Source organism: Podarcis raffonei, chromosome 3 (genome assembly GCF_027172205.1).
Source record: "Podarcis raffonei isolate rPodRaf1 chromosome 3, rPodRaf1.pri, whole genome shotgun sequence".
Classification (NCBI taxonomy): Eukaryota; Metazoa; Chordata; class Lepidosauria; order Squamata; family Lacertidae; genus Podarcis; species Podarcis raffonei.
The window spans coordinates 23,000,243-23,022,236 of NC_070604.1; the positions used below are offsets into that span (position 1 = coordinate 23,000,243).

The 21,994-nt window shown below is 42.7% G+C and overlaps 1 protein-coding gene across 1 annotated transcript in view; it reads left to right on the top strand.

Moving 5' to 3' along the window:
- The first annotated feature begins 5,691 nt into the window (after positions 1-5,691).
- MYOM2 (myomesin 2) overlaps positions 5,692-21,994 on the top strand; it is an 83,202-nt gene continuing 66,899 nt past the window's right edge. The window contains exons 1-3 of the mRNA XM_053380816.1: positions 5,692-5,798; positions 16,922-17,048; positions 18,565-18,708. Of these exons, the coding sequence (XP_053236791.1) occupies positions 16,945-17,048; positions 18,565-18,708 (248 nt within the window). The 5' untranslated portion in view covers positions 5,692-5,798; positions 16,922-16,944. The remainder of the gene's footprint in view (positions 5,799-16,921; positions 17,049-18,564; positions 18,709-21,994) is intronic.

Genomic DNA, 21,994 nt, shown 5'->3' on the forward strand with positions numbered 1-21,994 from the left:
AGTATTAAAAGGGATGGAGATGCAAATATGAAACAAAGTGAGTGTGAGGCATTAAATGAAATGTTGGGTTTGGATATTGAATCCCTGATCAGACCCAAAACACACTGGGTAGCCTGGGGGAAAGTGCCCTGTCTGTCAACCACACTTAGTGGTGGTAAACGGATATGAATATAGACTGCAATTTGCACTCAGGTATTTGAACTGACTCAGGGGAGGAGGAAATTAACGTTTGTTTTGTTTTTTGGGCAGTTGACCATATCTAGTCAGTGACTGCTAGTAAAAATCTGTGGAAAAAGATGTGTGGCATAGGCCACACTGAATTTACAACCATTTTTTAAAAGGACAACAGCAGCAATTAAAGCATATGTATTGCAAAATTTACAATTGCTCCCCTTCCCCCATCTTTTAAAACCAAGTTTAATAAAATGGTGCTTAAGCCTTTCCTCACGTGTTTTGTATTCTAGGACCTATGTCACCCTGATTTTCTTGCCTTAGAAGCTGCTCTAATATGTCAACACACATAAAGCTGACCTAACAACACTGGAGGGAGAACATGCTGTACTACCCAAAAGAGAAATGCAGAGTGTGAGCTATCTAGAAGCTTGGAGCAGGACAGAGCTTCAAGGCATACTGTTCCTTACATGTCTCTGTGGCTTTGACCTAAACGAAATCATTAAGACACTCTTGGGCATGCACTTGTTTTTCTAGAGCAAACCCATTGCTATGGGTTGTAGAAAACATTATGTACTTGAAAGCGAGCCATAAAAGCTTATATCATGTAGGGCAGACAGCCTATATGCTAAAGCTGCACAATGAGTTACCCTCTTGTTGATCGAAAAATTACTTTGAGCATATATAATCAGTGATTCAGAGAACATCATCAGCACTAAATGTGCTCCGTTCTCATTTTGAAGTCAACTGACTTGATCTGAACTTCCCAGTCTAATGTGTGCGTTGTAATGCAATTATTCCTTGGGTGTTGGACTTCTTTGAATTTTGCAGTACCGTTCTTGGCTCAAAGAAATAAAAAAGTACCAAAGTGTGCTTGGAAATGCATGTTTTAGGGGGGAATATATTTAGAAATACACACTGTGCACCAGTAATAAATGGCCTTGGCCCAGTATACCTGAAGGAGCGTCTCCACCCCATCGTTCAACCCGGACACTGAGGACCAGCTCTGAGGGCTTTCTGATGGTTCCCTCACTGCGAGAAGTGAGGTTACAGGAAACCAGGCAGAGGGCTGTCTCGGTAGTGGCGCCCACCCTGTGGAACGCCCTCCCATCAGATGTCAAGGAAATAAACAACTATCTGACTTTTAGAAGACATCTGAAGGGAAGTTTTAAATGTTTGATGTTTTATCATGTTTTTAATATTCTGTTGGGAGCCGCCCAGGGTGGCTGGGGAAACCCAGCCAGATGGGCAGGGTATATTATTATAGTAGCGGGCGGCAGGGTGATGTGGGCAAACCGCTGTTGCTGACTTCTCAATGCTGCACATTGCTGCTGGTTACATCGGGGCAAGGCTGTGGTGTGCTTGAGGTGGTGTGTGCACAGCGGCAGAGATTTCAGATCAGATCTTCCACTGTGCCTGCACTGCACATATTAAGTTAAAATGTATATTTAAGTATTAATTTTTATATGGATTTTCTTCAAAACTAAAACTATTTTTCCTTTCCCAATTCCCTCTTCACTCCACAGAGCCGGTGTGAGTTTGCAGATATGGTTCATAGTCAGTTAAGCAGGCAACTGACAGCCAATATTCAGAAAGCTATTTAATTACCTCAAGTCTCAAAGTGCTCTTCTGGCACAGATCCTATTCTATTTCTGGCAATATATAGAATATTTAACTGACTAGCATGTTGGAAATAGTGTATGAAGACTATGTGGGAAAAGAGGGGAGATCTCATTCGTGCACCAAATCAGATCATTTCTCTCCCTTGCTAAGTTCTCACCCACCACTCATCTTTTGCCTGTATCCTTCCCTAAAATCACATCATTTAGCTGACCATGTGATGCCTTTATATAAAAATTCAGCTCCACATGAAAATAGACTGCAGAGAAATGGTTTCTGTGCTGCAATGGTGACATATATGGATTGAGCCAGAAGGTCTGATCCTGCTTACATATGGTGTTGGTGCTGATCAGTAGATGTTTTACTCTGTCCCCTGATGCAAGAATGTTCATATTTATCTGAACAGTCACCATCAGATTCACCATGATGACATTTGTGATTAAAGAGAGTACTTTTTCACACAGTGCATAGTTAGACTAGGGAACTTGCTCCCACAGGAGGCAGTGATGGTCACCAATCTAGTTGGCTTTAAAAGAGGGTTAGACAAATTCATAGAGGACTAGGCTATGGAGGACTGCAAGCCACAATGGCTATGTCCTGCATCCATAGTTGGAGGCAGCAATGCTTCTGAATACCAGTTTCTAGAAACCACAGGAGAGGAGGGGACTCTTGTGCTCTGGTCTCGCTTGCAGGTTTCCCACAGGCCACTGTGAGAAAAGGATGTGGACTAGAGAGGCATTGGCATGATCCTGCAGGCTTCTCTTGTGTCCCTATGATGATATTAACACTCTTTATTGTGCTGCCATCAGGGGTGGCCTTTGGTAATCTTTCATAATAGAGTGGTACCTTGGTTCTCAAACTTAATCCATTCTGGAAGCCCATTCCAAAACCAAAGCGTTCCAAAACCAAGACACACTTTCCCATAGAAAGTAATGCAAAATGGATTAATCCGTTCCAGACTTTTAAAAACAACCCCTAAAACAGCAATTTATCCTGAATTTTACTATATAACGAGAAGGCAATAAACAATGTACTGCCGTCACACAATCAATCAATCAATCAATCAGTAGCTGAACTGGGCTCCACACAGTCACAAAAACAAAACAAAAAGAGGTGCAAAAACAAAGACGCAAAATAAATAGCAAAAACAGACAGACCTCAGCGTAACACTCAAAATGGAGGCACGGCACTCAAAACGGAAAGGTGGCACTCAAATCGTCAGCGTAACACTCAAAACAAAAGTGTGACACTCAAAACAGAGCACATTCGGCTTCGAAAAAAGTTCACAAACTGGAACCCTTACTTCCGGGTTTGCAGTGTTTGGGTTCCAAGTTGTTTGAGTACCAAGATGTTTGAGAACCAAGGTACCACTGTATGGCGGCCTGTATGAAGCCAGCATTTTACACCCCAAAATGGATCTGCTCCATTATAGATCTCAATTTCGCATCTCCTTGACTTGGTGTGCTGTGCAGGGGAACCACCCATGTCACCCTAAATCTAGTGCTGCTACCATGAGAAAAAGCTGTATGGGAGTTGCCTGGGCCAACTTGCATGGCATCTGGGGGTTGGGGGAGCTCACAGTATATATGGTAATGCACTTATGCTTTCAGGAGCAAACAGTGATGTGCAGAACTTTCTGGGCTGGGACCAAAGAAGCTGTTTCTTTGGTTGAGGGACCACTGTCATTATTTCTCCCAATGATCCCCTGTTTTTGTTTAGGAGGGAAGCAAACAGCTTTCAGTAAGCAGGCTTCAGAAGCTCTGCTGCATGCATTGTATTGTTGTTTGGCTTATGATCTTTGATTCCACCCAGAGCTGCTTGTGATGATACCACTCAGCTGTGCATCATGTGCTCCATGCCTCGATTAAATGGCGTGCCCGCATATTTGGTGTCTCTTGGTGGTGGTTGTTCATAGTGTAAGGCACATTATCACAATCCTAAAAGGGTGAGAAGTCTCAGAAAATGCCATGCATTGTCAGACCCAAAATTACACCTATCCAAGGATGTAATCGGATAGAGCATTCATTTTGATTTTCAAGGGGGGCATCATTTTGTTTACTTGTATGCTAGATACCACAAACAAAGGATATTTATATCCTTAATGGCTGCTTCTAACCTGTCTATGGACCATCGTGTATTACTTCTGAAATGATAGTATCTTGTTACTTTGAAATCAAGTGTGAAAGGCTAAATGTGCATTTATTTTTGCCCTTTTCCACTGCCAAGCTATCCCTGGGCACAGTCCAGCCAAAGCACTTTTAAGACTTGCAATTGACTTAAATAAGGGAGTCTGCAGCCCAAACCTAGCTAGGTTTACACAGAAGTAAACCTCTCTGACTCAATTCTGAATAGCAGTTTAGCACTGCAGCTTTAAGCTTGTGCTTCACAGATGTACATTTTCAAATGAGTGGGGCTAATCTGAGCATTTTATCTAATGTTGTTCAGTTGACAGTAAGGCTTCCATCTGTGGAACAGGGAAGAAAGCCATTTCCTTCACTCCCCCCCCCCCCGCCACCACTGAAGGCTCCACTCCATCTAACTCTGTTCCAGATAGGTGAGGGACCTTCCAGAACAGATTGTGTGTGTGTGTGTGTGTGTGTGTGTTGGGGAAATAGTAGAAAATTGCTTCTCTTCCACTGATGGAAGCTTCTCAGTTAGCTGAGTGACACCATTGGATGTCAATTGTAGGCACTGCTTCCTGGGTCTTTCTTTATTTCTTTCTTCAATTGCACAATCTTTTTTTCTTTTCTGTAGTGTTTTCCAAAAATTACACATAAAATTCCAATACATATGTATTTTAAAAAATCTTTTCTATTTTTGAATTCCCAACCCATTTTCCGTGATGTTATTCTTATCCCCCCTTCACTGTACCATAACTTTATTCCTTTTTTTATCATAATCATAACACAATAATCTCAAATTCTTTCTGTCGCTCATAGTTCAAAACCTGGTCAGGGGTTCTTCATATTGTAATATTTCTTCAAATAATCCAAAAAGGGTTTCTATTCTTCAAAAGTGATCATTAAATTCTCTTATGTTAGCTGTTAGCTTTGCTGATTCAACATAGCCCTTTACTTATCCATTTCCAGTTGTACAATCTTTTGTTGTTGTTGTGCGTTACACACACTACAGATGGTATCCCACGATAGTCCTACTCTATTGAAATTAATGGACTTGCCTAAGGTGGGTCCATTAATTTCATGGAATCTATTCTGAGTCTAACTGAGTTGCATGCAACTTTATATATATATTTCCTAGGAAGTTTTGTGTAGCAGACAGACGCTCTTTGGGACTTCAAGCAAGTTAGCTATACTGAAAGCCTGGCAGCTGACCCAGGAGGCAGGATGAAGAAGAGCAGGAGCTGGCACCGATTTCTTCCCATGTTAACAAGCTTTTTTTAAACGTAGATGATATGGCTTAACATATGGCAACAATGTTTTTTTATAATCCAGGCAGCCCTTAAGGAGACTTTGGGGAGGATCAATTTACAGCTCAGGGCACCAGGGAAGATCTCATGTCGGCACTAAAAAGATTTTAAAACCTAATGACTGTTCGTTGGTCTTTTTAACCACTATCTGTGCAAAATAACTACCTGCTGGCTATTAAGTGGGTGTTTATTTTTTTACAAAATAATTTTTCTTTAGTTCTTCTTTATTACCTTTTTTGCGTATAATAAATAATAAAAACTTTAAATGTAGGTCAACAATTAATTTTCATGTTTAAGGATCATACAATCGTACTGAAAAGCTTCCAAAATATGGCCTCTTGTAAATGCTCATTTAACTTAAATCATAGTTTTAATGCTTATTAGACACATCACTGGTTTGTGAGAGCAACTAAATTGATTCTATATATAGCATCCTAGCTGCCCATAAATGGGAGGGAAGGGGGCAGTAGCCTTCCCTTAGAGTTAGACATTATTTTTGTTTTCCTCAGCCTAGGGCTTGGTAAGCTGGGTAAGACTGTCCTTCCTCTCTGCATTGCCATTTTGACATCTCTCTAGGTAAGTCTGCTCATTTTAAAAAAATTATATGCATTATTCAGATTTGGAGAAAATATATTTCCTCCCCAACCTTCTCTGTGAAAGTGATGACTTTAAGAAATGGAAAAAATTGGGCTATTTTTTTTTAAAAAAACATTCTTTTCAACCTCATTTTGCACCCTCTAAGGCCACAATCCTGCACACAGGCTGCTTAAACTTCATTGAAGCCAATAAGACTTAAAGCAGCCACGAACTGCAGCCTTAGAGTCCAACCCCTGAATAGGGATTTAACATGCACATCAGTGAAAGGAATACTAGACTCTTGGTCTTGAATAGAATAGATACTTCCTTGAGCTAAACATATGCATCTGTATTCATATTTATTTATTTCTGTGTTAATGATTTATTCATATTTATTTCCTTCAGTTTGAAGACATTAGATGCTGGGCAAAAGATGTAGCACGTATTTGTCTAGGAATAACAAACTGAGCAAAAAAGAAAGGGAAAAGATGTTGGCACAAAACATCCATTAAATTAGAGTTTACCATATATTTCAAATCCTACTTCTTAAAAGATGGAATTCTGGCTGTTGATATTGTTGAATATTTACTGTTTGGTTTCTCTGTGCCTTTTGGCAAATCCCTCTGCATGACTGGTGAGAGAGTGAGAGTGGAAGGAAAGGCTTTTGGAAATCTTTTTTTTTTTTTTTTTGCTCTGGAAATGATGCCTGCTAGAAAGCAACAGTGGAATTGGATGAAGGAGGTGCATGAGTCAATGGAGGTGCCGTAGGACGGGATAATAGAAGTTGAATTGTTTGGAACGGACTCCCTTTCGCTATCTCACTCGTTTCACATTCTTTACTATCCAATGAAAAGGTCAGGGTGTCTTCAAAGTGCGTCTTGGATCTTCAGGCTTTACAGGGCATCTGCTACAAGTCCCTTTTCTGTGCAGGGAGTTGGCAGAGCATTCCTATGGAGGAGGGAGAAACCAATGCAGAAAGTGAATGACAACTCCCTGCCTCTTGTGATTTGGCCTTTTGTTGCCGCTTGCTGTTCCAAAAACCTTTCCTTCCCATTTCTCCCAATGGCATAATCCCCACCACCACCATTCCAGGTCATGTTGTGAGAAAGAAAGGGGCCACGAATCCACAGCCTCTTCTGTCATTGTTAGGTCTACTTTTCTGAATGAGATGTACACCTCAGGCAGCAGATTTTGGGTGTCATGAAAGGGGCAGTGAAGTGTTTATTATTTAGTTTGTCATTGCAGTTTTACTGCCAGGGAAAGGAAGATGTGTGAATGGGGTTTTCAGCTGTCGAAATAACTTGGGAGGCCTTGGTACTATATATACTTACTTGGGGTTGGTGATAGGGAACTGTTTGCTGATCCACCACGGGCAGCAAAATGCCCTGGGAAGGCCCTGCACATCATTGTCCCCTCCGATGTTAGAGCTTGACGTTGGAGAAGCACCAGCAGAGGTCTTTTCTGCAGCCACAAGTAGGAAGCTGGCAAAAGCAGATTTTTCCCTCTCTCTTTGAGGGCAGCCCTCTCCTTCCATCCATGGAGGAGGAGACCTGAAAAGTCCTCCGTCCCCTGGGACTTTAGAGGACTGTGACCTAAGTGATAAAACTTTCAGGTGCCCCCATATCAAGTTGCCATGGATTTGTGGGGCCAAGATGGCCATGATTTGCAGCAGTTTGTCAGCACGCTTGATTGTAGTTAACTGACTTTTGTGAGCAACCATAAGAGTAAAAAGTTACAGAATGTAAAATACATAAGATTGTTAAAAGGGGCTAGACTGGAATGTAACAGTAACTAGCTGCAATTTTTAATGGTTTTGCTAGGTACTTCAAAAATCAGAGCCTTCTAATAAAATGATCCTATGCATTATTCAGATTAGGGTAAGAAATATATATATATATGAAGTTATACAGGTAAGGCAGGGGTGGATAAATTTATGGTCTCCTGTTGTTGCTGGGCTACAATTTGCCTCACCCCATCTATTGTCCATCCTGGCAGGGACTGATGAGAGTTGGAGTCCAACAGCATCTTGGGGAGTGGGCATAGGTTATCCACCCCTGAGATAATGAATGTGTTCCTGAGCAACTGCTTCCCAACATATGTAACTTATAACCATTTATATACTCTTAACTGATTTGTTCTATATAAGTACGTCTAGCCAAAATGGTTGCTGAGTTTTGGAATATATGTGGGTGTGTCAACCCAACTCCTGTGCTCAACAAAATAAAAAAAGGCAGATGGACACACATGGACTGCATGTAAGAGGTTTGATCAGTTTCCAGCAAATGATGCACAAGGCTACGCAAGGCAACTCCCTTTGCTTAGCCAATCCCTGCGGGCAGTGGGATGCACTGGTGGGACGTAAGCAGAAGGATGGGGCAAGGAGTCACACCAAATCCCAAGTGCTGTTGTCAGCTGCCTCCATGGCTTCCATGAACTCTGTTTCCAAGTTAATGGCAAAGAGGAGAGGGGACTTTACCCTTTGAGGCTATGGTCTTGGGGAGGCATTTGCTTGTGTGAGAGAAGGGAGGGAAAAGGGCGAGAGAAGGTTTCCTTCTGCTTTGTTTTTCTCCATTGAGTCTGTAAAGGTAAAGGTAAAGAGACCCCTGACCATTAGGTCCAGTCGCAGACGACTCTGGGGTTGCAGTGCTTATCTCGCTTTATTGGCCGAGGGAGCCGGCGTACAGCTTCCGGCTCATGTGGCCAGCAGGACTAAGCCGCTTCTGGCCAACCAGAGCAGCACACGGAAACGCCGTTTACCTTCCTGCCAGAGTGGTACCTATTTATCTACTTGCACTTTGACGTGCTTTCGAACTGCTAGGTTGTAGATGCATAAAAGTAATGATGTATGTGTGCACACACTTCTGTCCCATTTCTGTAACTTGAATGTGCACTGTATGAAAGCATCTCTGTGCAGGTATCTCATTAAGGTGAGAGAGAAAAGCAAAAAGACGTTTTCCACCTGCCAGCTGCATCCCCTCACTGTGCATGTGTAGTTCATGGTGTGTATACCATGTTTGTATGTTTCTTTCAGTCTGTGCCTGTGTGCATTCGCAGGATGGGTGGAGTAGCTGGTTGCAGATTCATCTGGTGAGGCAGAGCTGGAGCAATAGCTCCCTAGCTGCAGTGTTGCCACTGCTTACCGGGAGGTTGAAGTGGCAGCAAGGACAGGACTGTGTTCTCTCAGTGCATCTGAATAGCTTCAACCTCACTGCCACCTGGCTCCTTCCCCTCCCAACATGCAACAGCGCTGCAGCCGCCACCAGGATGCTATTGCTGCGGTTTCGCTTACCTCACCTGGGATGATCCATGGCTTAATTTATCCACCCATTCCCCAGCACTGCCAATTATTGCAGTCCTGTATTATAATATTTCTAGGCCAGTCTTTTAGACAAGATCCCCACTGAGCTTTATATTGGGAGGGTGGGTTCGTATATATTGCTTTTGAGAGCATTAAAAACAAAAAAAGAGTTTGAAGCCATCCAAATGTGTCTGCATCTTTTGTTTGAGGTAGTCTATTGCTCTTGGAACATAATAAAGTAGTAAATTTATGAATTATAACTTTTGTTAAGGGTTTGGTACTTGTACAGAGGAACATGTTTTTTTAGAATTGAAAATTTCTGAGCTATTGGATTCTGTATTAAAATTCTGGACAGAATCAGGTTCTGCTGCAGCATTCATAAACAATTTCAAGATAGGCTTGGCATCAATGCAGAGATCAGGGAACTGGAGTGTTCTGATTTTCCCCCATTTGGTTGGATGCATTGATCCATTGTATTTCCATAAAGGGATCATGGACTTGTTCACATTATTCATAAAATAATGTGGAGGAACTTGTGGTTCCACCACAGTTCCTTAGTATATTGGAAAAGCTGGGAGAATGGGTTCAGTGGTAGAGAATCTGCATTGCATGTAGAAGCTTCCAGGTTCTATCCATGACATTTCAAGTTAGGGCCAGGACTCAGCGATACCCATGCCTGAATCTCTCCCTATGTACCTGAAGACAATTGCAAGACTGGTTACTTACAATGTCCTTGCCTTGAAGGGTTCCCTGTTTTCTTGGAATAGATCTAAGCATTACAGCACCATGGTCTGCTCTATCAGTACATGCTTGGCATGGTTATAGTGCAGAAGGAGGTCTTCACTGGGGATATTGGTGCAAGCAGCACTGTACACTCGTCATCGAGCTATATTTACATCATGTGTAAGAACACGAGACGTAAGACAAGCCAAATGGATCAGGCCCATCTAATCCAGGATCCTGTACTCACACAGACCAACCAGATGCAAGAAAGACCTGAGTGCAACCACACTCTCTGCTCCTGTGATTCTCAGCATGTAGGAGGAGCATAGCCATCATGTGTAGAAGCTTTTATATTATACCCTGGGCAAGCATTTGATTTAAGAATATAATGATTATATGGGGGGCAGCAGGAAGGCCTGTGTTTTGTTTCCCCCCTTTAAAATTTAAAGAAAACATTTATTACACATGATTTCTATTCCATCAGGGTTTTTCCTGTAACAATGGTATGGATTTGAAGTAAATGTTTATCATGTGCCCATTCTCTCCAGTCTGCCAGTTGGGCTGCAATCATGGACAAGTTCTGCATTTTACAAACAACTTAAGAAACATGTCCATGTCGTCAGCTCTGTATTTTAACCAAAGCTGAGGATCAAACTTTTTCTGCGATTAAATTAGATTTGTTTACATTGTGGCAATGGAAATCTCATGAAGCATCATCAGGTCAAAAGGTTAAGGGGGAAATGACCTCATGGTAAATGTCTTTCATTGGTTGGTGGAAACACGAACAATTTCAAAGGCACATACTTCCATGTAACTTGTTTAGGAATTGACTTTAGGGGTGCTTAGAAGCGTCCTTAGGAATCGACAGAATACATCTTGTTCAGTTTCTGTTAATTGATTCTCATGAAAACTTACAGATTCTGGCTTCACACAATTAACTCAAGGCAGTGTCAATTTACTCTTGGCAGAAAGCCAAGGTCTGCTTGACCTAGAAACTACTTACTCTGATTGGTTAACGACCAGCACTCAACTCTGTTATCTAGGAATGCTAGCACAGTTTGGGTTAGGTGTGTTAGGAGTAGGAGTGCTGTGTATGGTTAAGAGAGAGAGAGAGAAAGAAAGGATTTATTTTGCTTTGTTTTGTATGCAGAAACTCTGCTGGTTTTATTTTTTCCTTTTAATAAATCCTGTAAATAGTTATTCTGAGTCTAGCTGACTAGTCATTTCCACCTCAACTAGCTTCTTCGCTGTGTAGGAAAACTCTGCTACGTTTGGGCTAAAGCCATTAGAGCTATGCCTGACATTTCAAAGTTCCATGACATCTTAGGCTAAATCAGCAACTAAAAGTCAGAACTTGTGTTGTGGCACTGCAAGAGTAATGCTAGAGAGTTGCATTGAACTGACTGGGTTCAAAGACTTCCAAAATGTTTAATATGACCATAGTCTTACTGTATAGAAAGTCTAAATGCTACACCTGGACTTGTTTCGATTAATGTCTGCAGGAGACTTTGTGGCTATTTAAGTTATAGTTAGAAAAATCTTAATAATTATTCATAAAGGAAACAGTTTATAAGAAGTAAATAAGGAGGCCAGATACAGGGTAAAGGAAGTCTTTTATTTGGTTGTTTGTATTGTTGTATGTTATGCTCACTGTATGTTATGTTCATGTTCAAGAAAGAAAGAAAGTCTACATGCTACAGACATTATTGGAAACAAGATATATATTTATAAGAATATATTTTATATACATATATTTACAAGAATATATCAGGCCCATCTTCCTTCTGAACTGAAACCCTTGTTTGTGTACAACAAAGTAGCTGGTAATGAAATCTGCAGTTTTAACCATGTCTACGTATAAATATATCCCGTTGAATTCAATGTGGCTTCCTCCCAGATATGCAGGGTTGGGATTTGAGCCTATTTATATCTGCTTATGCTAGGCAGGAGTCTGAATATGTGAACTATTTTGAGGTTCCGGCTAGATTTTATTGGGCTCCTGAAAATTCTGCTCATTTTATTGCCCTTCTGTATGTGGCCCCCACAAAAGAATCAAGGGAAGCAGCGGATCTTCTCTGTTTCTCAGAGGACCTTGCAGCATCTCCTCTTGCAGCAGTCTGAGGCTTATACCCACCATACACTTAAAGCACTTGACTTCCCCAAAGGATCATGGGAAGTGCAGCTTACCTTTCACAGAGCTGCGATTCCCAGCTCCCAGGACTCTTTGGGGGAAGCCATGTGCTTTAAATGTAGAGCATGCATGATGCCTGAGAAATGCATCTGACGACCCTGTCTCTCACAGAGAGTCAAGTACCTATCAAGTTCCTCCTTTAGTGAGAGTAAGACTCAGATGTGGTATCCCTGTGGATGCTGACCTAAGTAAGATCTTTAAGTTCTGGCTCAGGGTTCTTTTCAGACATTGGCCACCTCTGTAACCCAATCACCTCTAGTGCCCCGCTCCTTATAGCAGTGCGACCCACATGCTTAGGACAGGAAGTGAGGACCTCTTCCATCCAATTACAATTTCAGGTGGACTTTGGACAGGCAGGACACTACACCCTCACAAAAAGTAGTCAGCTGGATTTTGACTAAGCAGAAATAGACAGGATTTGTGCTAGCACAGGGGATTCTTTTAAGGCCTGGGAATGAGCTTAATGCTAATTCAGTAGGAAGTCTCCCACGGTCAGAAAGCGGTGAGCGACGTTGCTTCCAGAAGCTTTCCCATATCACTCATGCCCAAACCCAACCAGGCATTATGACGACGGTGATTTAAACAGCACTTAAAATAAGCCGAGTGCTTTTGCAGGGAATTAAAAACGACAAGCTCCCTTTCCTGAAGACTCATCATCTGAACACAGATGAGAAGAGGGAAGGGGGTGACGGAAAGGTGAGGCGAATATGTGAAATAATGCATCATTTATAAAGCATGGGGTTTTCGTGAGTGAGCTATCGTTCCGACTTAATAGAATTTCCCTTCCTTTGCAAAAAGAAAGAAAGAAAGAAAGAAAGAAAAAAGGCTGGCCTCTGTCAGATGGCAACTGGAAGGCACATTTCCTTTAGTGGCTCTGCAGGCACCATTTTATTGCACATTCAGAATGAGTTGTGCTTGTGGTGCTATCTGGGTGGGCACAAATGACCCTGTTAGAACCGTTTGCACCTTCAAATGTCTTGGGACAGCCATACTGCTTCATTCCCAACCAGTGCTTATCCCATAGCTTCCAGCTGAAATCCCATAATGTTTTATATGGAATTGTTCAGGTTTATTTTCATCCCAATTTTGTCGCACCCTTAGCTTTCTGAATAGAAATTCAGATGTAGCAAACTGAATCAGAACAAATCCATCACTAAGGCACTATTATTGTGAGTCGAAGCCCCATCCCTTGCTTTATGATGAAATAAGACACATTGACACTGGCGGAGGAAGAGGAGTGCGGGGGGAGCGCACCGCCCCCGGCAGCGCAATCCTGGTGGGGTGCTATCGTGGCTGCCCCCCACATGCGCTGGGTGCCATGCCCCCACGGTCGATGAGTCCTGCCCCCAGGATGCACGCCATGCCCCCAGGATGCGTGCCAGCCCCACCCCCACCTGCTCTCTGCCTCCCGCTCTGCCACTGCACATGGACACCAGTATTTTAGGTTAATGGGCTAAAAATGGCTACAACTTTATTTGTTACAGAATGTGAGTGGTATTGGCTTAGGCATTGGATCTGAACAGACTATACTTCACTCCAACAGGCTGAGCCACTGTCCCGCATTTGCTTAAGAGCGGCAAATCACATCCCCCAGCCAACTGCTGGATTGGTTGGCTGAGGGCATGATGGAGGTCCGGGACTTCCTGTCACGCAGTGGGCCATCCACACCCCCTGCGAAGCATGGGAAACAAGACCCGTTCACAACTCCTCCCCTCGGGGAAGAGGAGAGGCTTTGTGTCAATAACATGCCATAGAAAACAACCTCAACAAAACAGCAGTGTGGAAGGACCTGCGAGTGTCCTTTCCTTTGACACTCGACAGTTGTTCCAAATCCAGGTCCTCCAGCAGCACAAAGTAGACAAAGCTGTGGGTGGGCTCAGGCCAGCTGACGACTGAGCATTTTTCTGTACTGAGAAAGATGAAGCAATAATCTCCTGAGATGGGTGTGCCTTGCTGCAAACTGAGAATATTTCAATGAAGTTGAAGCTGGTGGAAATTAGAATACTGTTCCATATGACAAGGAGCGTGGATGAATGTAACCGCAACGCTCATGGAACTCTGAGGCATCTGAAGGGGGTGTGGCAATAGACAGAAGACTAGTGTGTATTTATTGCAATGGTTTATATTCTAGCTCTCAGAAAACTAATTGATCCAAAGTGGCCTATGAGTGGCATTTTTTAAAAAAACAACAACCCCACAATAAACAATATCAAGATAGAAAAAATCATCAGGACCCTGCTCATAGAGGAATTGATGTTAGGTGACCTTGGTGGTGATGGTGGGGTAGAGAGAAAGTCCAGCTAGAGGAGACTTTGAGAAGGCTATTGCTGGTATTTTTTCTTCCTCCTGGAAAACTTTCCATAGGACTACTGAAGGGGGAGGACTGTAGCTCAGTGGCAGAACATCAACTATGAATGCAGAAGGTCCCTGCATCTTCAGGTAGGACTGGGAAGAAAACCTTGCCTGAAATCCTGGAGGCTCTGTCAGTCAGTTCAGATGATACTGAGGTAGTTTGGCCAATGGTCTAGCTGTTCTATGATGGTAAGAACATCCCTGTACGGGAGGGAGGAGGCAGTCCAGCTGCGACAGGCTCTGATATGGTTTGCCTTCATAATGTCCCTTCTGTGACCTGCTGCTTAATAGAGAACAATGGATCATTTCAGTGCTTGATAGGATGTAGTGATGGTCTTTTCTGGAGAAGAGTTCAACAACAGAGAATGGTCAATCATATCAAAATAAGACATTACTGAAATAGCAAAGTTATACCGCTCCTCTCAATTGCTATGAGAAGAAAAGCAAATAATATTCCTAAAAGATTCTCAAATGCTCTATGTAATTGAAATGTCTTATTCACTCCACAGAACTGGTGGGATTATATTAGCTAGTGGTGAGACAAAATCCTGTGCCTTTCAATGCTATAAGGGCCACTAAAAGGTAATACATTTCTTGGGTGGAAAGTATTTCACTGTTGGAAAAACCATGAAACTTGTGCAGGCAAACCACATTAATTGTAGACCTGAGCTGCAATTATTCAGAATTGGCTGTTATATGGGGGGGCGGGGTATTGGATTGCTTTTGATCTTTGCTCTTGTTTTACTATGTATTTGTGTCCTCATTTTGTATTTTATGCTGTGAACCACCCTGTGATCTTTGGATGAAGGGCGGTATATAAATTGTAACAACCACAGAAGCAATATATGGAAAAACACTGAACGCCCCACCCCGAGATGAAACCTTTGGGGCTAAAACCCTGTGAACATAAAACAATTAATTTAATCAGAAATATGGGCCTCTTGGGCAAGCAAGAGTTAATTGATCTGTCTAAGCAGAAAGAGACACCCACGAGAAGGCTGTACCTCTTTCTGACATATCTCGAATGGAGCAAAGTTATAATGTGCTAATCGAGCAATGACTCTGCCAGGATATAAATATGGTCAGTTTGGAAATGCATTTTACATTTTGGTTTGTTGCCAATGTCACTCTCTTAATAAACCTTGTCCCTTCTGGACCATGCAGCTGCCTTTGCAGGCTCTGTGTCTGATTGTTTGTCTCTCTGAATGCTTCTTTCAATGAAGGTTGAACCCCAAAGGGACTTGGGTCAGCTACCACTTTCTCAAAGGGACACAGAGATTTCCCTCTCTCTCTCTCTCTCTCTCTCTCTCTCTCTCTCTCTCTCTCTCTCTCCTGGGAAGCCATGGCTTTAATATTTGAAATGGCCCCATGAAGGTTGGGTGCCTTGCATGCATGTTCATTATCAGGCAGCCCTGATCCAGCTAGATGGTAGCAGATGACCTTATGGTTCTATTGCTTCCAGTGGAACCTGTAGCCCAATTCTTTGTAGTCAGTGAGGATTATTCCCAGGTAAGAGTCTGTAAGCTTCCAGTCTTTAGGTGGATTGGGGCCACTGATTATAGTAGTGGGTGGCTAGCCTGCAGGCCTTATCTATCCTTCCCCCACAAAAAGATCTGCTGCAGCCCCAGTCATCATTTTTAATTTCTGCTAAAAATACTGATTCCTGGTGTAATACCATGATACCAAACAATTTTCTCAGTTTTCATTTTTTAAAAATAGAAATGCCATTTATGTTGTGAATTGCCCTGTGATCTTTGGATGGTATACAAATTTAAATAAATAAATAACATTAAGCACATTTTAACTCAATTTAATAATGGATAAATGATTCTAAAGAGTGTAAAATAGCTGATGGGGGAAGCCATTAGGAAGTCAGCCTTAAGAACTGCAGTTCTCATCACATCCACTTTGACATGTGGGCCTCTGGAGGGTGGAGAACAGTTCCTTGACTGAAAAAAGCTAAGCTCCCTGGACTATAGCATTGTAACATGCACATGTGAATGCTCCTTCTGAGATGGCTTGCTGTCATGAAAATTTTGCATCAGCTGCTGTCAGTTCAAATGCCGTATTTTTCATTGTAGACGCTAAGTGTTGAGAACTCAAGTGATGTGAGATTGAGGCTAGTTCCAAAGTGGCCTACGTGCATTCATTCCGATAATTCAATTCCATATGAAAGGGATGAGGAACCAGTGGTTCTCCAAATGTTCTCTATCAGCCTCAGCCAGCTAGGACAAATGTCAAGGATAACAGAAGTTGCAGTCCAACAATATCCAGAAGGTTATACATTCCCCATCCCAGCTGTACATTTTATGTGGTAGTACATCTCATTGAATGCAGTGGGACTTACTTGCAAGTAAACCTGCATAGGGCTTATCTGCATGTCTCCTAGCACATGATCCTAAATATTCAGTCCATATATTTGTTAGTATCTTCCATCATGTTAATTGACAGAGTAGTCTAACACGATCTGTTGTTGCCCATTCAAGCTCCAGAATTTAAGAGAAACAACGAAGGTTCTGAAAGCCCCAGGTAAATAGGATTGTCACTGTTTAATTCACAGGAGAGTGAGTGGTAGCAGATTCCAAGATGTCGTCTACAGTGCCATTCTATCAAAGGAGGCACAAGCACTTTGACCAGTCCTATCGCAATATTCAGACGAGGTATTTGCTTCAGGAATATTCAGCAAGAAGGTAAGTGCCATACTTCTGGGTCTGGGTGAAGCCCAGGGTGGTGGGGCCAAAGCATGATAAATTCACTATCAACACAGGACAACCACTTGGGATTTAAACAGGCTACAACTTTATTGATTACAGGCGTTAAGCAGGTTTTGGCACAGGCATTGGATATGTATCCTGAATCAACCAACCCACCTGCTGGTTCATTAATCAGCAGGGTTAACCAAAGTTAAGGATCACCCTATGATGTACATCAAATCAGGGCACAAGTTGTGCACGGTGGGTCTAATGGCTCAGTCCTAAGATGCGCATCTGAGTCAACAGATTTGATTTGATTTATTTTCCAAGAATATGTATACACACACACACACACACACACAAACGCACACTCGCAAAACCAGATGAGAGAGGAAAAGTAATACAGAGTTTTGCAATAAAATAATAATAGCAAACCAGTGTACCAAATGACAATCGTGCTTCACTGAACAGCAAATGGTTTTTAAAGTAGCCCTGCCATAACAAAGAATGAGAAGCTGGAGGGTTATGGGATCTGCCTCACTCTCCTGGTGTTGACTGGAAATATTGGTGTCATATTGGATATATGAGAAGCTTGACTTGTCCCTGTGCAAATAGTTAAGAGAGGTGAATGGAAAAGCTGTGACCTTCAGGTCATGCTGAAGAACCGGGAGAAGTATAATGATACATTTTTGCAGTGCACAGCCTCACCACGACAGTCCATATAGCTGTGTCTTGAGAAGAGTCTAAAACAGAGGCAGCTATGTTTATCCATTATTATATACATGTACAAACAATGCGTTACATTGTAGTATATCCATTTTATTAGGAGCAGCATGACTGTGATTCTGTGCATAGTTTTCTGGGAGCAAACTCTGTGAGTGTTTGCTTTTGACTGCTTAGGCTCAGCTTGTAAAACACCTTGAATTTCAACCAAAGATTTTCAGCCAGCTAAAATGCAATGTTTAGCTTTTAAAAAGAAATACAAATTTTTACCAGTTAAACTGATAGTAGGAAGTAGGAACCACATCAAAGAAACAGAAAGAAGTATCCAGCCTTTGCTGGATTATTTTCCTCCTTCTCCAACTTCCTCTAAGCTGTCACAAAAGCAATGTGAAAACCTCATTATCACTTTGTTCACTCAGTGGTGATAGGCAGGTCCACTCAAGTTACTTTTTCCTCCAGCAGATGCCATCATTGTTCCTGTTCTGAAAAAAAGTCACGGAGCTGCATTCATCTGTGCTTTCCCTTCACCATAGTACTGGAGCATCTGTCTTAAGGCTTCTGTTAGTGAAGAGGAGCTTGTTAGGTTCTCAATTCAAATTCAGTTACCTCTCTAGTCTGAAACAACCATGACTTTTTATTGCCATTTGGATAGCTTCTCCCTCCTCCATTTTAGCAACTGGGCAAAAGAAAATCTGAAACATATTTCATTTATACAAGTCAACCAATGACTAGTTTTTTGATCTTAACATTGCATTATCGTAAAAGTTGTTATCATTGCCTTGCATATAAGGGCTGCTTCCAGACAAGCTGCTTCTAGACATGCTGTTTCCTATTCTGTACCTGCTGACGTGGGAAGGACAACGTGTCGCTTGTGTGCCAGAAGACTTCATCATGTCTCATCTGAAGAGGAGTCACACGAATCCCAGGCAATGAGGTAAAGCTTTCTTCAGCCGGGAGATATAAAAGTAAGGAAAGTGATGGTGGAAAAGACTCTAGTGATTCATAGGAAGCTGCCTTATATTCATCCATCTAGCCCAGTATTGTCTCCTTTTAATTGCTGATGCCCAAGATTGAACCTTGGAGCTTCTACAAACAAAGCATGTCATCTAGGTAAAGGCGCCCCTGACCATTAGGTCCAGTCATGGCCGACTCTGGGGTTGCGGCGCTCATCTCGCTTTATTGGCCGAGGGAGCCGGCGTACAGCTTACAGGTCATGTGGCCAGCATGTCTAAGCCGCTTCTGGCGAACCAGAGCAGGGCATGGAAATGCCGTTTACCTTCCCGTTGGAGCGGTACCTTTTTATCTACTTGCACTTTGACGTGGTTTCGAACTGCTAGGTGGGCAGGAGCTGGGACCGAGAATGGGAGCTCACCCCCGTCGCGGGGATTCAAACTGCCGACCTTCTGATCGGCAAGTCCTAGGCTCTGTAGTTTAACCCACAGCGCCACCCGCCTCCCAAGCATGTCGTCTACCACTGAGCTATAGTCCCTCCCTTAATCACTACCCTATTGATTGGCTGAGCTGCCTAAGAATGGTGCAAATGCCATTGGCTAAGGTTCTCAGACCACCAATGGGAAACCTCAAGCCTGAAGGCCAGATGCAGACCTCTCTGTCTGTCCCTTGGAGCTCTCTGTGGGCCACACCCCCTCTTCAGGCCACACCCCTCATGAGCTCTGCTTTGCACCCCCTTTGAGTATTTTGCCTTCATTGTGTCCAACTCTTTTTTTCCTTGGATGGAGGATAGAGAAGGCTGCATGTGTGTGTTCGTGTAGAGACTAGCCTAATGTTCAAAGGTTTTGTTTTTTAAAAATTCATTGGTTGCTTTGCCAGCTTTTGCTTGTGGGCCCGAAAAAAGTTTGCCTAGCCCTGCCACAGAGAGAGGTGGAGAAGCAGAAGGAAATAGGTAAAGGGGAGGAGAAGGAACCAGAGTCTGAGAAGGCAGAAGACCAGGAGAAGGGGCAAGATAGGAGGGGAGTGTTGGAGGAGGAAAAATTTGATCCAAATGAATAAGGAGGAGAAGGGCAACAGGAGGAATATGAGAGGACCAGCAGAAGGGAGGATAGGTATAGAAGAGAAATGTTTACATGGCCAAGAGCTGCAGTAGCAAGGTAGGGTGAAGTTCTCGTTTTGATTTGAAATTCCAATCCAGATCATTGACAGGGAGTTCCTAGTTTTCCTTTCAATTTTCATATGTGTTGCTTTTGGGTCTCTGGCACCCAAGAATTGTGTTTTGTCAGGCACATCAGTAAATGTGCCTTGGGGCATATTTATAATGGCCGACTACAGCATCCTCCCTACTTCCCCACTGAAGTCCTCAAACAGGAAAGGAAATTATTTCCTACATTAAGAACTCTCAAAACCTCCTGAAACACCCATGAGGAGCAGTTTCGTTGGCAGAACTGTCAACATGACAAGATGCTTGTAGTGTCCTGGGCTCCTCATTAATTTATTAGGCCTGGAATACTGAAGCATTGAGTGTCTCGTAAATCTCATAGCTGACATATGCCCGTACTGAAAATAGACTTTAAAAATTGGATTAAGTATGAATCTGCACTGAAATGTGTCTGTGTGTGTGTGTGTGTGTGTGTGTGGAGTGTAAGCAACTGTACTAAGTTCTTGCTAAAGACCAAAACTATATGTTTGGGCAACTTACTCATAATATAGTTATCTTCATCCCTTCCTATTTATCATCGGGGGAGCTTAAGGTGACATCTCAGTTTCAGCCGAGAGATGTACTCCTGTAATAAATATGCTGACAGCCCTGTTCCTGTTTTGTGTGAGTGGCTGTACGGCCACTGACGTATTGCACAACAAATACTCCCCAGGGACATGGACATGGCATGTCATGAAAGGTAGAGTTATAGAGAGATTGCAATCCCTCTTCCTTTCAGACAAGTTAAGGGTCCCCAAGTGACCTGTTGGCAGCCCCTTGACATCACAGCGGGTGGAATATGAATGCTGATCTCGGTTTAAGTAATAAATCTAAATTTGAAGATGTAGTCTATTCTGCTGCAAGGGACTAAGGGTGGTTTCCAACTATGTGGCTACTCAGAACAGACCCAGTGAAATTAATGGATGTAAGTTAGGCAACTTCATTAATTTCAGTGGGTTTAAGTAAGTCCAGCGTTGGATACAGAATGTAAAAAACCCCAGTACGTGATTGCATATTACACCTTTGCAGAACGGTTGCCATTATTGTGCTACTCTGCTGTGATCAGCTGTCATGATGCATTAGAATTGGAATGCTTTAGATCACACTGAGAGGCTGCGTCAGATAGGTACTTCCCACCTTCGAATCAGCGGCCCCAATGGAGAAGGGATGAAAGTACCCATAGGATTTGACCTACCAATGCCATATTAACAAAGTAGTTATCTATTCTTGGGGCAACCACACCACAGGAGTCCGATCAGTGATTTTAAAAAGGATGAACAATGGGGAGAATAATCTTATGTTAGGGATGAGAGAGAACACCACCCATGGTGGAAGCTGAAGGTGGGAAGAAAAGACAACTTTTACCCCAATGGTTCTGGTGTTAACTCATTTTCCATCCTTTTTCAGTTTCCCTCCTCTTGGTTCTTATGGGAGGGAAATTCAGTATGCTTCCTGGATTAAAGATTAAGACCTCCTGTAGGACCATGGTCGAGTATTGCTTTATCCCCCCCCCCACTTTAGGATGCATTTATTTTTTAAAAAAAATGACCACGGGAGATTGTGGCGTTGGATCTCCCATGGCACATCTACTTGGGTATATAAAACTATTCAGGCAGAATAATAACAAAAGTCTAAGATGGGCTGCTCAAATCCCATTTTATTATCTCTCCATGCACCCACCCTCAGCCCAGTTTCAACAGATGAATCTAAGAAGAGGTCAGCTGGACCATAGTCTCATGTAGTTCAGCACCCCATTTTCACAGTGGCCAACCAAATGAGGAGCTCATAAGCAGGACCTAAGAGAAACACAACTCTCCCCACTTGTGATCTGCATCGGCTGGTATTCAGAGGCCTCCTGCCCCTGCCCTGGCTTGCTTCAGATTCAATTAAAGGGACTGAGGCTTGCTAGCAATGACCTCATTCTCTGTAACTGGGCAAAGTAACTGGGCTTTTTCAAGGCCTAAAGTAATGACATGAGTGTTTTTGACAGCTATTGGCTAAGGGTCAATGAAGGCCAAAGAAATAAAAGAGCACTTCTTTGTACAAAATCCATGGACTTATTTAAGAG